Source organism: Cervus canadensis, chromosome 5 (genome assembly GCF_019320065.1).
Source record: "Cervus canadensis isolate Bull #8, Minnesota chromosome 5, ASM1932006v1, whole genome shotgun sequence".
Lineage (NCBI taxonomy): Eukaryota > Metazoa > Chordata > Mammalia > Artiodactyla > Cervidae > Cervus > Cervus canadensis.
Window position 1 is genome coordinate 27,073,968 of NC_057390.1, and position 15,763 is coordinate 27,089,730.

At 46.8% G+C, this 15,763-nt stretch overlaps 1 protein-coding gene across 3 annotated transcripts in view; it reads left to right on the forward strand.

The window, feature by feature from the left end:
* Positions 1 to 1,263: 1,263 nt before the first annotated feature.
* Positions 1,264 to 15,763, forward strand: part of PRKCE (protein kinase C epsilon) — a 535,293-nt gene continuing 520,793 nt past the window's right edge. For 2 of the 3 annotated variants that reach the window (XM_043468473.1, XM_043468475.1), the window contains exons 1-2: positions 1,682 to 2,272; positions 2,481 to 3,023. In XM_043468473.1, the coding sequence (XP_043324408.1) occupies positions 2,676 to 3,023 (348 nt within the window). In that variant the 5' untranslated portion in view covers positions 1,682 to 2,272; positions 2,481 to 2,675. Of the gene's footprint in view, positions 1,401 to 1,681; positions 2,273 to 2,480; positions 3,024 to 15,763 lie in introns of those variants that run through there. The other variant, XM_043468474.1, reaches the window with a different exon arrangement.

Below are 15,763 nucleotides of genomic sequence, written 5' to 3' on the forward strand. Positions count from 1 at the left end.
CAGCGATGATATATCCCACCTGTGCTTTGTCAAGCTGACAAATTTTAAAATATGCCTCCAGCTGGTGGGAGTCGCCCTGGAAGGCAAAACTTTTACATCCTGACTTTTTCCATGGGAACGGGACTCTTCTGGCTCTAAGACTGCATGCTAGCTCTCTCTACCCTGCTGCTCCATCTAACTTGGAGGGCTGCGAGAAATTACTGGTAAGCTCGGGAGAGCGCAGTAGCTACAGGCCTTCGGAGGGGATCTGCCCGGGACTTTTCTGATCAGTTTTGCAACCTGTCTGCGGCACTTGGTAGCCTTTCGTTCCAGGGGTCTGCCGCCTTCTGCGCCTTTAAGCCGTTTTAAGCCTCTAAGCCCCAGACAATGATAACTTTACTTTTTTCTTTTTTTTCCACTGAGAAAAAGTGATCGAGAGGTGGGTTTTAAACTTGGGCTAACCAGAGTCGAAAGATAAACACAGCTTACCACGATTCCTACAAACTCCCTGACTTGGCTTGGCACGCGGGCGAGGGCCGAGGTTTTCTTTTTCCGTTTGCACAACACCCCACCCCCCGCCCCCCGGCTCGCAGGTTGCGGAGACGACCTCTTCCCAGGGCTGTCCTCCTGCAGTTCCAGGCAGGGCCGCGCCCCGGACCTCCGCGCTCTCCGCCCCGCCCTCCCAGGTTCGCGTCCCCAGGCGCCAGGCCGTCCCTCGCCCGGCCGCCTTCCCCGTCCCCGGCTCCCCGCGGAGGAAATTCTTCCCCAGCAGCCCAGGGCCCGCCTCACGTGATCAGCTGCCGCCGCGGCTTCCAGCGAGAGTTTAAAGGTTACGGAGGAAATTAACACGGACACAGCCCACAACCCCCAGTCCCCGCCGGAGGACGCGCCCGGTTTTCGCGCCGCTGGGACGGCCCCTGTCAGCGCGCTGATCAGAACACTGTCCCCCCAAAGGACACAGGCAAGGTCTAGAGTAAATATGAAGTCACTTTGTGAAATATAAACAAACACACGAACCGAGTCGGGGTATTACTAAGCTTTCGCTTGTCAACAAGTTCTCGCAGCCCGAGAAGTTTGGGACAGACCCCCAAAAGGGAGAATGCCCCCAAAGAAAGGGAAGAAAGAATAAGTGTTTTAAAACTCACACAGAGCCGTGCACGCCCCTCCCTTTCCCCCTTCCCCCACCACCACCACGGAGCAGAACGTCTCCGGACAGAATGACAGACAGACCGACCAATACTCCGCAGGCTGCCCTGGCCAGCCACGGTCAGAGTAGGGGTGGGGCCGGGGGAGGGTCTCGAGTCCTCTGCAGCAGCGCGACCCCTGCCACCTCTCCACTCCCGGCTGTAAAAGACAGTGCTGGCCGCAGAGCCTGGAAAGATGCGTGGCCTTCTCGTCTCCTGCGGGAGACCACAGACCAGGTATCCACAGCCAGCGGGCTCGCATCCCCCCCCGCCAAGGCCGCCACTCCCCCGGGTCCCGCGCGGGATCCGAGTTCCGCTCCCCGGCAAGCCGCCGCGACCCCGAAAGGCTCGCGGGTCCTCGACAGTCCCCTGCTGGGCTCACTTTTCCCGTATTGCTCCCCCAACCGGCAAAACTTTCTATTTCCCCAAACACCAGGGCGCGCGCGCGGGTGCGCGCGCGTGCACACACACACACACATACACACACACACACACACACATACACACTGACGTCTTTTGCGCATTTCCTGCATTAGAGGGAGGGAGGCTCGCTCGCACACCGACGGAGGGAGAAGAGACCGAGGGGGAGAGCGGGCGGGCAGCGAGCGAGCGGCAGCTGAAAGCCGGGACGCGGGGAGCGCGGCGGGCGGGCGCCGGCGCCCGGGAGGTGGGGCCGCGCCGAGTCGCAGTCCCGGCCCCGCCGCGCTGCGCACCGCCCGGTGCCGGCCTGCGCCCCAGCCGGAGCCGCGGCCACCCCGACTCCCGAGCCCGCGCGGATGTGAGATTCCCGACTCCTGGCGCCTCCTGATCGCCGACTGCGGCGCGGCGCGGCTTCGCCCAGGAGGAGGCGGCCGGGCTGGCCGTGTGGCTTGTGGATTTTTTTTTTTTAAATTTGGCTCCGAGGAGGACCATTTCCTCTGGACATGCATCCCTCCGGGTAGACTGCACATCCCTGGGTTCATCCCCCGCCCTGCGCGGTCAGAGGCAGGCGCTGGGTGTGCGAAGAGGATCCGGGTGGAAATCTGCGCCCCCATTCTGGTCCCCGCCCCGTCTCACCGCCCCCTCCCCCTCCTGGAGTCGAAATTTCCCGGGGATTATGTTTCGGAAAGGTAGGTAAGCGCCCGGCGCGGCGCCCACTTCCCCGCAGCCCCAACCCGGAGAGCCAGCGAGGCGACGAGACAGCCCCCGCGGCTTTTGCAGCGGAGCCGACAGCTCGTCTCCTCTTCTGGAGGTGCTGCTGGTTGGTGGGGGGGGGGGGGAGAGACTTCTCCAAACACGGACGTCCCCCAGCTCTCCCCCCTCCCTGTTTTCCGTTAGGAACCCGGCGAGGAAATACATGCGCTGGCTGAGAATCGCCCGCGCCAGGGCGCAACGCTACAAGGTGTAGGGAGAGTGTGGGGTGGGGCGAGAGGGGACCCAAGAGTCCCGTGCTCGGAGCGCCGCGGCGTCGGTTCTTCGTTCCTGCCCTCGGGGCGGACGGAGTGACCCCGGCCCCCACTCCCCGCCCCGACCATGGTAGTGTTCAATGGCCTTCTTAAGATCAAAATCTGCGAGGCCGTGAGCTTGAAGCCCACAGCCTGGTCGCTGCGCCATGCGGTGGGACCCCGGCCGCAGACTTTCCTTCTCGACCCCTACATCGCCCTCAACGTGGACGACTCGCGCATCGGCCAAACGGCCACCAAGCAGAAGACCAACAGCCCGGCCTGGCACGACGAGTTCGTCACCGATGTGTGCAACGGGCGCAAGATTGAGTTGGCTGTCTTCCACGATGCCCCCATCGGCTACGATGACTTCGTGGCCAACTGCACCATCCAGTTTGAGGAGCTGCTGCAGAACGGGAGCCGTCACTTCGAGGACTGGGTGAGTTGGGCGCCTCCCGGTCCAGGAACCAGACTGTGGGGTTCCAGGGGCAGAACTCACGACCTTGGCTTTGGTCGTGGGGCTCAGGGATTTCGTGCCATTTGGAGTGTGTGTGTGTGTCAATTAGCTTGGGGAAGCACACTCAGTAGTTGGGGAGAAGTAGCCATTGGGGCATGGAAGATGAGTCTTGGAAAGAGGGTATGGTCCTCTGCCCTGTCCAGACAGCGGGCGCTACAGGGAGCTCGAAAGCTGGGAACCCCAAGCTGCCGGTGCTGAAGGTTGGCGGAGAAGCCGGCGCCTTCTTCCGCCAGGCGCGTGGTGGGCTGGTTGTGTGTGGGTGGGTTCCTCGGTCCTTGGAGAGGCACGTGGAGCCCTACACTGAAGGCTTCTCGCACGTCCTGGCTTTGTCCTGAGTAGCCGAGTGAGGAGCTGTTTTATTTTTCCCTCCGGGATGAAGCTGGCTCATTTCTATTTTGTTGTCGGGCAGTTAGCTCATCTTCTGACATGTGGGAAGAAAAATTTCTTCTCCTCTCGTCCCCTCCAGGATCCCAGAAACATGGGCCGAGCTGGTTTTGCCCAATGCATTGTCCATCCATCCGGAACTAGCGCTGTATTTTACAAACGGCTCTGCTTGTGATTAATTGGCAGTCAGTGCTTTGAATCGACTTAAAGTTACATTGTTTCTCTGTTTTGATTTTCAAGACACTGTGCTATGAGATACTATTTTTGAGACCAAGTTAATTGATTACACTGTCAAAATATTAGGGACTCGGTAATAGGCCTTCTGCACACTCTCTAAACCAAATGCATTCAACCTTGGCACTCAGAGAAGCAGGGAGAAGCAACCTTGTTTTAGCCCTTTTTTAGAGGGAAGGTGTTAAATTAGGAAATGATCTTCTTTATTTTTATGTTTGTTACATGTTTCCAGGGAGAGCAGGTGTGACTCTGGGTGTATATGGTTTTAGGGTTCTTTGGTCTACACAGAGAAATACCTGATCCTCATGGAGAGATGTTTAATTATTGAAAACAAACAACTTCATGATGTCCTATGGTCAAAGTGCACATGAATCACCTTGGCATATCACCTTACATATAAATACATATATGTATATATACATATATGTGTGTGTGTATATATATATATATACCCCCCCCCACATATGTATACACACACACACTTTTTTTAAGGGGATGGAATTTTAGGGGAAAATAGGAAAAAGCTTTTTGTCTTCCCTTGATGCTCCTGGCTGTGATGTAGTCTGCCCAAAACCATGGTTACAGGGCTTACAAGGAAGCTCCAACAAACCACACCAAGTACAACCCTGGGAGATTTGTGGCTTACACTTTGGGAAGCAGGCAAACCTTTATGGAATCCCAAAGAACACAGTGTCATTCCATTCCATTCCAGTTCACCAATGGCCCTGGCCACTGCCCCCCTCCCACCACCAGAGTTCCCACTCGTTTCCCATTTCCTGTCCACTGGCCTTCAGTCCTTTCACTCATGAAAGTGGTGCGTGTCGGAGGGGGAGCTGAAGGGATAACTAATTTCAAAGCCAGATCTTAACACCAAAACCTGTGGTTTTCAAGTTGTTGTTTTAGGACAGGAAGGGGAAGAAAAAAACATGACTATGGTAGTGAGGAAATGAGGCTTTTTGCCGTGTATTCAGATGGAGTTGGACAGTGAGGCGGAGAACAGGTAGGGTGAACAGCACGTCTGCTATTTTCCACAAAACAGATGCTAGTTGGAGGGAAAGGTGTCTGAGTGTCTCTGATGATGCTTTGCTGGGGCCCACCCAAATCCTGAGTACATTGGCGCATGATCCCCACTTTGGAGCATGTCCAGTGAAGTGTGCAGTGGACACTAGACTTGTTTGTCTGTCACTCTCTAAGGTGCTCAAACTCACATTGGACTTGGCCCTAGACCAGATCATCTAGTGATAGGCAGTTTTCACAGCCAAGGATCCTGAGTCCCAGGGCAGCTAAGTGGGTTCCTGAGGTCACAAGACAAGCAGACGGGGCAGAGCTGGAAGGAGGGACCACAGCTCCTATTGCTCACGGCTTGCTCAGTGGAGAACTAGGCCCTCTGGTCTCCTAGTCTAAGTCTTTCTGCAGATTCACGTGCTGTGTCCCTGAGTTTTTATTGTACGTGATAATTTAAAGTGCTTTTAGAATCAGTGTCTCTTTTGCCTTATAGCAAGTGTGAATTAGATGTTGGTAGATTAAAAAACTTGAGATACAGAAAGGCTAGAGTCACAGGATGGATGAACCAAATAATGGAGCTGGTTCTGTTGTCTGGGGTTGTTTTCATGAGGATGCTCTGGCCACACTGGTTCTTCCAACTGAGGGTGAGGATGCAGCAGCAGAGGTGACCGGACTGTGGAAGCAGACAGGTTGCACCTGGGCTGGCTAAGGTCACCTCTCCTATCCCCGTCAGCCAGGGGACACCCACAGAATCCCACCTTTGGGTAGAATTTCCTGGGCTCCAGCCTCTGTGCTCTTCACCTGGCAGTAATGAAGAGGTGTGGCTGAGAATTCTGGCCTGGAGTAAGGAGATGCAGAGGGCATGCAACAGCCACCTTTCTCATCACTGTGGAACATTTCATTCAGCTGCATGATGAATTCCCATGTATTCACCAAGTTCCTGTTTTGCGCTTAGATCCAGCCAGGAACATTTAGCTCTTTGTGTAATCCAGGAGTAAAAGAGACCATGGGTTACTCTCAGGAGGCTTCATTTCACTAGGGAAATAACACTGAATAGGTACTCATAGACACTTAAGTAGCAATTAGACTAAATGAGTGGTACCTTAAGTATGTTACAGGAGTTCAAAAAGGGAGTATGCTGGGATGGCTGGAAGAATCTCGAGGTTCCTGGAAGGAGGCTTGAATTGGGCATGAAACGATGGGTAACATTTAAAGAGGTATTTATGGGAGAAGACAGTATTCCATGGGCACGGACATGCTGGGATAAAGGCAGAGAATGCCTGTGGTCAGAAATGCATGGCTGAAATTGAGGGTGCCATCAGAAAAGGGCCAGACAAGGCGAGGTTTCCCAAATTTAAGACTTTTATCTGAGTACTGCCAGTGCTAGTATGTATTTACTTAATATTTTAAAACAGTAACTCTTTGATTTCCCACTTAAGCCCCAGTATTTGTGAAATCACAGGCTTGGATATGGTAGTTACAATTTTTCTTTATTGACATTAAACTAAATGTTTGTCTCTAAAATGAAAATGAAAAGTTTACCTCAGGTGCCTCTTAAAATCATTAGTGCTATGGGGGCTAATGATTCCACCCTTTGGAAACTGTGGGATAAAGTTTAGAAAATTGAGGTGGATTCTAGAATGTTTAAAACCAGACTGAGATTGTTATTCTCCAGACAGTGAGAGGCATATCTGTTATGATGACAAAAGGGGTTGCTTTAGAGAAAGCTCATTACATAGATATGGGAAGATTTCACCTATACTTGAAGCAGAATCCCATGAAACACAATTGCTATAGCTCGCTTCCCCAAAACTGTTAGAGGTGATAACTCTCCTCAGACTCTGGTGTGCAGAAGAGTCACCGGGTGGGGTCATTAAAAATACAGGTCCTCCTGCCCCACTTTCAGAGCTTTTCATTCTGTTGTTTAGGACAGAATACTCATTTATAACAAGCTGTTCTGGAGATTCTGATTAGCCCATGCCTTGAGAAACACTGAACTAGAATAGAAATTGCAGGCAGGGGAAAGCTCCAGATAATGAATATACCAAGATTTTGTGCATAGAAATGTCCTGAGATTTTTGAATAGATTTGTTTTTTACATTCGTCTAATTTTTTAAATTTTATTTTTAATTGGAGGACAATTGCTTTACGATATTGTATTGACTTCTGCCATACAACCACGTGAATCAGCCACAAGTACCCATGTGTCCCGTCCCTCTTGAATCTCCTCCCCACCGCTCTAAGCTGTTACAGAGCACCGGGTTGAGATCCCTCTGTCCATACAGCAGTTATCTATTTTACATGTGGTGGTCTACATATGTCAGTGGTACTCTCTTAATTTGTACCCCTCTCTTCTTCACCCGTGAATAGACTTTTATAATTCCTCGTAGCTCAGTTGGTAAAGAATCTGCCTGCAGTGAAGGAGACCCAGGTTTGATTCCTGCATTGGAGAGATCCCCTGGAGAAGGAAACAGCAACCCACTCCACCCAGGCTCACCTGGATAAAGAAAGATTTGTAAGCAGGATTGGGTAAACTAGAAGTGTGGGGATTCCTGAATGGATGCTGGTTGGAGCAGCACTCGCATTTAGGACAGATGGTGGGGTGCTAGGGGAGCAGAAAGATGGCAGAGAGTGTGGGTAGAATGTGTGGGTTACAACTGTCTGGTCCTGTCATACTCTGGAGTTTGCTCTCTATATCCTTTGCTCAGTTCTCTCCTCCCTGTCCCCAGGCTCTGATTATCTTTGGTTGGTGTCTCTCCCATGCTTCATGCAATGGAAGAGGCCCTCATCACAGTGGCAATGACAGAAAGTCATTTTCTGACAGGTGGTTTGGTGGAGCACCCGAGGGAAGAGCTCTGGAGCCTGGCTGCGTGGGCTTGAATCTCATCTCTATCACCAACCACTTGCGAGACCTTTAGGGAGCCATTTAACCCGTGTTTCTGTTTCTGCCTCTGTAAGAAGTGGGCAGTGGTACAAGTCTCCACCTATAATGCAACGGGCTTGTCCTGGGAATGGAAGGAACAGGTAAAGCACATCAGCCAAGGGCTCTGTGAATGTTTAACAACTGTAGCTATTGTTGTTATGTCCCCCTAAACCTACCATGGGTAGGCCCTAGAGAGGGGGTCTTTATTGAGCTGAATATTATACAGGATCTAAGGAAGCCAGTTTTTCATAGCCTCCATAATGTTTTTCATTCAGGGAGTCTCATTTGGCAAGGAATGGGGCACTAGTGTTTCTGTTTCATTTTTCCAAGGTAGCCCATTGACAGGGTCTCTCAAAACTATCCCACCCATGGAACTTCCATGGTGGTCCAGTGTTTAAGACTTCTGCTTCCAATGCAGAGGATGTGGGTTTGATCCCTAGTTGGGGAGCTAAGATCTTACATGCCTCATAGCCAGAATACCAGAACATAAACAACAGAAGCAATATTGTAGCAAGTTCTGTAAAGGCCATTAAAAATAGTTCACATGAAAAAAGAATCTTAAAAATTGAGGGGAGTAGGGAGATGGTGAGATGTATAGAGTAGCATGGAAATTTACAATACCATATGTAAAATAGATAGCCAATGGGAATTTTCTGTATGACTCAGGAAACTCAAACAGGGACTCTGTGACAATCTAGAAGGGTGGGATGGGGAGAGAGATGGGTGGGAAGGGACATGGGTGTCCCTATGGCTGATTCTTGTTGATGTTTGACAGAAAACCACAAAATTCTGTAAAGCAATTACCCTTCAATTAAAAAAATAAAGTGGCAAAAAAAAAAAAAAATTATCCCAGCCTGCTGACACTGGGAGATAGGCTGATGCCCCTTTTGGAAAGGTTGGACTCAGGGGGATGGGGTCCTCCCTGGGCCCCAAAGCCCTTGGGGGGAGTCTTCCAATGCAGAAGCCAAGGAGAGGAGCCTACTGGCCCAGATGCTGAGGACATACACGTGTTCTAGTGAAATTACCCTAGGAAATTACTCAAGTCTGTTCTGGTGGTGGCCGGAGCACATGTGGATATAAACAGCTTAAAGGCCCGTCTCTGTCTTCAGGGATTTTGTAAGGCAGTCTTTCAGAGGATCTCTGAGACCTCTATTATCATTTAGACAGAGTGAGGTGGGATTGTCCAGAAAGCAGTGTGGAAGGACTGGGAAGAGTCCACACCCACTTTGTGGGCACCTATGCCTGGAACTCTCCCAGCACCTGGGGCTCCAGGTATCTCCCTGCTGATTCCCTGCCGACCCCTATATTGTTGTTGTTGTTTAATTGCTGATCTTGTCTGACTCTTTGCAACCCCATGGACTGCAGCCCGCCAGGCTTCTCTGTCCATGGGATTTCCCAGGCAAGAATACTGGAGTGGGTTGCTGTGCCCTCCTCCAGGGAATCTTCCCGACCCAGGGATCGAACCCACTTCCTGCATTGGCAGGTGGATTCTTTACCACGGAGTCACCGGGAAAAGCCTATAATACTTAATATCTAATGAAACATTGCTTCCCATGGTACATAATTGGTTATTTAACGATGCAGTTCTTGCCCCAGTGCTCCCACAGAACAGTTTGACAGTGGGTCCCTGAAGTTAAAGGGCCGGAGGCCTCATATGCTGTCGGGCCTTGGCTTCCTGTCCTGTTCCTTTCTCTGTGTCTTTGACCAGCAGCAGATTTAGTGAATATTTGAGACCCTCAGCTCCCTAGCTCCTCAGTAGGCCTCTGGCCCTGAACCCATGAGCTCTAATTGCAGGATGCCTGGATCACTCACTAGTTGTGTGTCTTTGGGCACGTGACTTAACACTCTTGAAATCTGTTTCTTCCTTTGTACAATGGGAATATAATAGTTCTTACCTCTTAGGGTTGTTATGCGACACAACGGAATCTGTGTAAAGTTCTTAGCAAGGGGTCAGGCTACTGTACATTCTAACAGTTTTATTAATATTTAAAGGGGTGTGTGTGTGTGTGTTCATAGTTTTAGAATCTTTAATCAGAACATATGGTCCAGGGAAAGATATTTTCCCCTTTGTATTTATATGAGAAGTCTCACATGGTCTAAAAATATACATATAAAATGTATTTATATGAGAAGTCTCACATTGTCTAAAAATAATGTTAACTTAGTTATACTTAACAATTGGCTTTTTGGAAATTTAATAATAGAATTACTTGAAATGAAATTGTTTTGGCAAGTCTAGAACTGTGGCTGCTGGAGTCAAAGGTTAAGTATTTATTGAAGCATATGATTAATTGGAAATAGGAATATTTGGGAGCTGCTGTTTTGGTTTTGCTGTACTGAAAAATCTGGTTTCATGAATTTAAATACATTCTCAATGCTGTTGACTCCAAGTTCCTAATTCCATCCCATATCTGCCCTTGAGATTCAGAACTCGTGTAGGTGACTGCCTTCTTGTCATGGCCAGTTGATTGTGTAAAGTGAAGTCACTCAGTCGTGTCCGACTCTTTGCGACCCCATGGACTGTAGCCCATCAGGCTCCTCTGCCCATGAAATTTTCTAGGCAAGAGTATTGGAGTGGGTTGCCACTTCCTTCTCCAGAGGCTCTTCTCGACCCAGGGATTAAATCCGGGTCTCCCACATTGAGGGCAGACGCTTTACCGTCTGAGTGTAAAGGGCATCTCAAACTCAATTATGTCCCAAATTGTATATGTGATGTCTCCTCTCCCCATTTTAAACCTCTCATAATTTTCCTCATCTCAAGAAACAGCATTTCCACCCTTCCAATTGCCCAGGCCATTCCTGACACCTCACATTCTCGTATGCAATCCCTCAGCAGTGTCTGTTTGCTCTGCCTTCAAAATAATTCTCAAGTCTGATCATCTTTCCATACCTCTGCTGACGCTGCTCTGGCCCAAGTCCCAGCCATCTCACACCAAGATTATTTCAACAGCCTTCTAACTGGCTCCCGGCCCTACCCCAACTCTATCAGATCATGTCACTCTGCTCACAAACTTCTCAGGGTAAAAACCCAAGTCCTTGTCACCATCTGTAAGACCACCATGGCCAGGCCTCCTGTTACAACCTCTCTGACCCCACCACCAAGTATTCCTCACCTGTTTGGTTCTCTCCCAGTCATATTCACCCACTTGCACCCTTACACTTACTGTATTCTTTGCACCTGCTTTGCACCTCAGTCTTTGCATCTGCTGTTCCATCTTTCCAGAATATTCCTTCCTTAGATAGTTTAAATCTTTACTCAAATATTATTGGTACATTCTCAGTAAGGCCTTTCCTGGCAATCTCATCTAAAATTTTACCCTTCTCCTTGACACTTTATATGCTCTTCTCCTGCTTTATTTTTACTTTTTAGCTCTTATCTATCTTATAGAGTATATATTTTCCTTATTTATCCTCACTGATCATCTCTAACACCAGAACAGAGGTTAGATAAATGCAGAGGTTTTTGTTCACTGCTCTGATCTTGGTGTTCAATTCCTGGCACATTGTTGAATTAAAGAAAGCTTTTAATCAAACAAAGGTGTATTCCCCTAGCATCGACTATGGTCTAGTGCTGTGGTAGACAGTAGGGGCTTGGGAAAAGAAAGTGGTGGATAGTATCATTCCTGACTCTGAAGAGCAGGAAATCTAGTTGGGAAGACCAGTAGGGTAAGCAGTTGAGTGAATTCCTCAAACAATCTTTCTGTATGGTTGAAAGAAGTAAAGAAATGGTAGAAGAAAGGGATATTTTATTTTATAAAAATCTATGGGATCCTGGAAGATGTTTTTATGAGAGAATGCTGTATTATTTCCATGAGGCAGTTTGCACCAAGCTGACGCATCTCCATCAGGTGTGAGGTTTCTTTTTTCTTTTTCGATTTTTTTCCTCAGCCTACTGAAGTATGTGTGTGTGAAATTTGCCCAGTTGTGTCTGAATCTTTGAGACTCCATGGACTGTAGCCCACCAGGCTCCTCTGTCCATGGGGATTTTCCAGGCAAGAATGCTGGAGTGGGTTTCTATTCCCTTCTTCAGGGAATCTTCCCAACCCAGGACTCCTGCATTGCAGGGGGATTCTTTACCATCTGAGCCACCAGGGAAGCATAATTGACAAATAAAAATTGTATACTTTTAGGGTGTACAATATGATGATTTTATATATATATACACACACACATTGTAAAAGCTCAAAGCATTATTTATTTTTTTCAGGTGTACAGATTTACTCAGTTTTATATATGTTCTTTTTCAGATTCTTTTCCATTATCGGTTATTACAAAATATGGAATATAATTTCCTGTGCTATACAGTAGGTCTTTGTCAAACCACTTTTACAAGTGGGAACTGTCACACACAAAAATAAAGGTTCCAAATGCCGAATAACCATTACAGAGCAAAATGATGGTCTGAGGTCTCTGAAGGAGGGAATTGTGTACCCTCTGGGTACTCAGGACCCCTGCAGAGTGCTGTGATAGGGGGAGAAGGGAAAGACCCACTTGTTCTCCCTTTGCAGAGTTTAAAATCAAGTTTAAATTCTCCTTAGGGCTTTAGAGACAACACCTTTTGTAATTGGCAGCAACAAGAAGTGAAATTTTACTTTCTGGTGCCTGAACTCAGAGCTCATTGAAGCACACGCAGACAGAGCTTCCAGAGTCTTCACTTAGAACTCTGGAGCAGCCTGCAGTATTTTACATAAATAAAAGCTACATTTGGCAAAACATTGTATTTCTCTCCAAGTCCCTCTGGGTATATATGGGCTTGTTAAGTAATTACAATCTATTATAATGCTAATCAGCAGGCTGCACCTGTTTGAAATCTAATTTTCTGGCAGGAACTCACGAAAAGTGGGCAAAAGTCTGCATTGTGCTGGGAGAACAGAGAGGACAGGGACAGACTATTGTGTTTGAACTTTGCTGACCTCTAAGCAGAATGGAAATTCCGGACAGGGTATGATTGATCTCTGTAGTATCTATTGCCTGGGAGGAGGAGGGCACAAGACTGTCACCAGATCCAACTTCAGGAATGAGGACCTAGGGAGGGCCTCATCTCCCCTCCTGGTCCTGTCAACCTCACCTTGAAGTCTCAGAGAGGTAGTTTTGAAGCTACTGAAAGGTCACTGTCCATTGCCCGCAAGGAGTAAACTCATTGAGCTACTGACCCAGGTTCCAGATGTAATCAGATTCAAGAAGAGTTTGGAAAAATCATGGCGGGTGCACTTATGATTAATTATTGAGGAAAAAATAGACTTGGAGCTTGCTTATGACCTTCTTGAATAGATGTGTTTGTTTTTTTCAGATGAGAGCATCTCTTGGTGCCCATTGTCTTTCAGATGTAAGTATCTTAAGCAGGCGTCTTCCCCACCAGTCAGAATATGAGCCACTCAGAAGGAGCAGGTTAACGTACTCACTCATCCATGGGTTGAGTAAAAGGCTGCCTGTTTGGAGTCTCAAATAGACAGCACTCTTTAATCAGACTAACTTAGATTCTGCACCTCTTAGAAACTCATCTTCCAGTCCAGTACTGAACAGAAAGATAGTGGAACTCACAAAAGATTCTAACCAGTGGACAAAGAGGAGTATTCCTTCATTGTTCCAGCCATCCTTTCAGCCAGTTAGCAAATATTCATTGAATACTTTATATGCCAGGCACCTTGCTAGAAGCTGATCCCTGATCTCATGGAGCATATGGTCTAGTAGAAGATACAATATTAATCAAAGAATAACATAAATATACTGGTATGGAAAGTTACAGCTAAGAAGGAGAGTTGTTCACAAGCCTTTCAGAGTCTGGGGACACCTAAACCTCACCTCTTCAGGGTTGGATTGACTAACACCTTTCCTTTCCCCGAGAAATTCACTGGATGGTGATTCAGGTGACTTCTGTTACGCAGTAGCATTGGACCTTAGATTCCACATGTATGAGAGCAAGAGAGCATAGGCTAGAGACTTTGTAAGGCCTCTGTAAACAATGGTCCTGACTTGGCTTTCTGCATTTGGGGCTTTGACTATGTTCAACTAGTGCAGGATGATATTTTATCTTTATTGTTGTCCATGAAGCTAACTCTCATCTCCTCTGAGAAACCGTCAGTGTCTGCTTTTTCCCCTTCTCATCTTTCTTTGTTGTTGTGATCAAAAGCACAAATGTATTTTGAAAGCTCGCTTCTTTGCCTAGTGTTCAAGGCCCACAAAAATACATTTATTAATATTTTTAAAATGGAGCCCTCTCTCTGTATCCTTGAGCCATTTGAAAGATATTCTGTAAACAAATAAAGCAAGCAGAATTTATAGAATGCAGGGTCTGTGAATCCATCTCTCTACCTTCCAGACTGATGAGCCTTTAGACCATTTTGGTAAGCTAATAGAATCATCAATTAGCTGGCATGGATGGAGCATGTGATCGGCCAGTATTTGCTAGCGTGTTTTCCAAAATATAGGAGTCTTGTAATATTTTCAGGTTGTTGTGATCAAAGAATTTGGGAAATGTTACAGAGTCAAATATACATTAGTTATATTAAAGACCCCAAGATGACCTATAGCATAACTCTGGATATATAACTCTGTATGTAATCACCTAGTCCCCAAATTATTTTGTCATAGAATGCTCTTATTTGTCAAAATTTATTAGCACCATAGATCTAGTGTTTTGTGGACAAATTTGTAAAACATTATAGTTAGAAAAAAGAAGGAATGGACTTTCTTCAAGTGGGTCATTTGGGGATTCAAAAGTAATACCCTATTATGAAACAGTGAAGTCAAAGAACTGTGGGACTTTAAAGGAGAGAGGGAATCACTGTCGATTCTTCTAATAGATGGCAAGGGCTTCTTGGCAAGATTTGGATCTAGTCCTCATAGAAAATGGAATCTGAATAGATATGCAAGGAAGTCTCTCTAAGTTGAAAGAAGAGCATAAAGAAGTTAGGCCATTTCTAGCATTTTGGGTTATGAGGGAAGTCAGGAAATTGGTGAGATTAAAGTAAGAATGCAATCCAAAAATAATTGCCTTGCTAAAAAAAATATGCACACAAAACTCAAACAATAAGATAGCCAAAGAGAGGTAACAGTGCATAGAACCTGGTTTTCATTCATTAATCTATCCATCCATCTAGCCCGCCAGCCAACTAGCCAGCCAGCCACTCAACAAATATTAATATATGTTGAATACTTTCTATGTTCCAGGAATTTTGCTCAGAGCAAAGTGTTGACAAAATCGCTCATGATGTATTGAACTGTTTATTATCAAGGAAATCTATCCAGAGGGCTAACCTCAATCTCTTATGCCATATTTCCAGTTAATTTTCTATTGCTTATTTCTTGATAGACTTAACAGAGATGGAGAATAGCTTTGTAGCATCCTTCATGTAATTGAATAGTGACTTGTCCAAATTCATGAATGTTAAAAACTAGTGTGGTCTTTGGAGTCAGTCCATCCTAGACCGAATTCTAGTTTTATCAGTTTTGGCTGCATGCTATTGGGCAAATTATTTAACCTCTCTGTACCAGTTTCATTATCTATGAAAGGGAAATAACAGCTATCTTGTAGAGTTATTGTAACATTAGATGAGCAGTATATTGGGTTGGCCAATAAATTCAGATTTTTTTCATAAGATCTTATGGAAAAACCTGACTGAACTTGTTGGCCAACCCAATAAAAGTGCCCAACTTCTAGCAAATTTAAAAACAAGTAGTTAATTATTATTGGTAAATATCTGCAATTAATATTTATTACCAGATAAAGGTAAAATTGTACTTCTGTCCTAAGATTTTGCTCAGTAATTCTCAACTAAGTAGTCTTAAGCAAAACCTTTTTTCTATCCTTGCTTCCCTCCCTCTCTGAAATGAGCTAGCAATAGGAATTTGAGGTTTGCTAATTCCATGCGTGCAGAACTAGAACCCCACTCTTGGCCCTTCTATAGGCGACCCCCTTGGGGTGGGAGGTGCAGGAACATAGATGACCTGCCTTTGGACTCTCTTTGGTCCTGATGGATGGACCTTCCCAACGCATTGCTCCCTCTTGTCTTTTTGTTTTTTTTGGCCATGCCACACAGCATGGGGGATTTTAGTTCCCCAACCAGGGATCGAACCTCTACCCCCTGCATTGGAAGGGCAGAGTCTTAGCCATTGG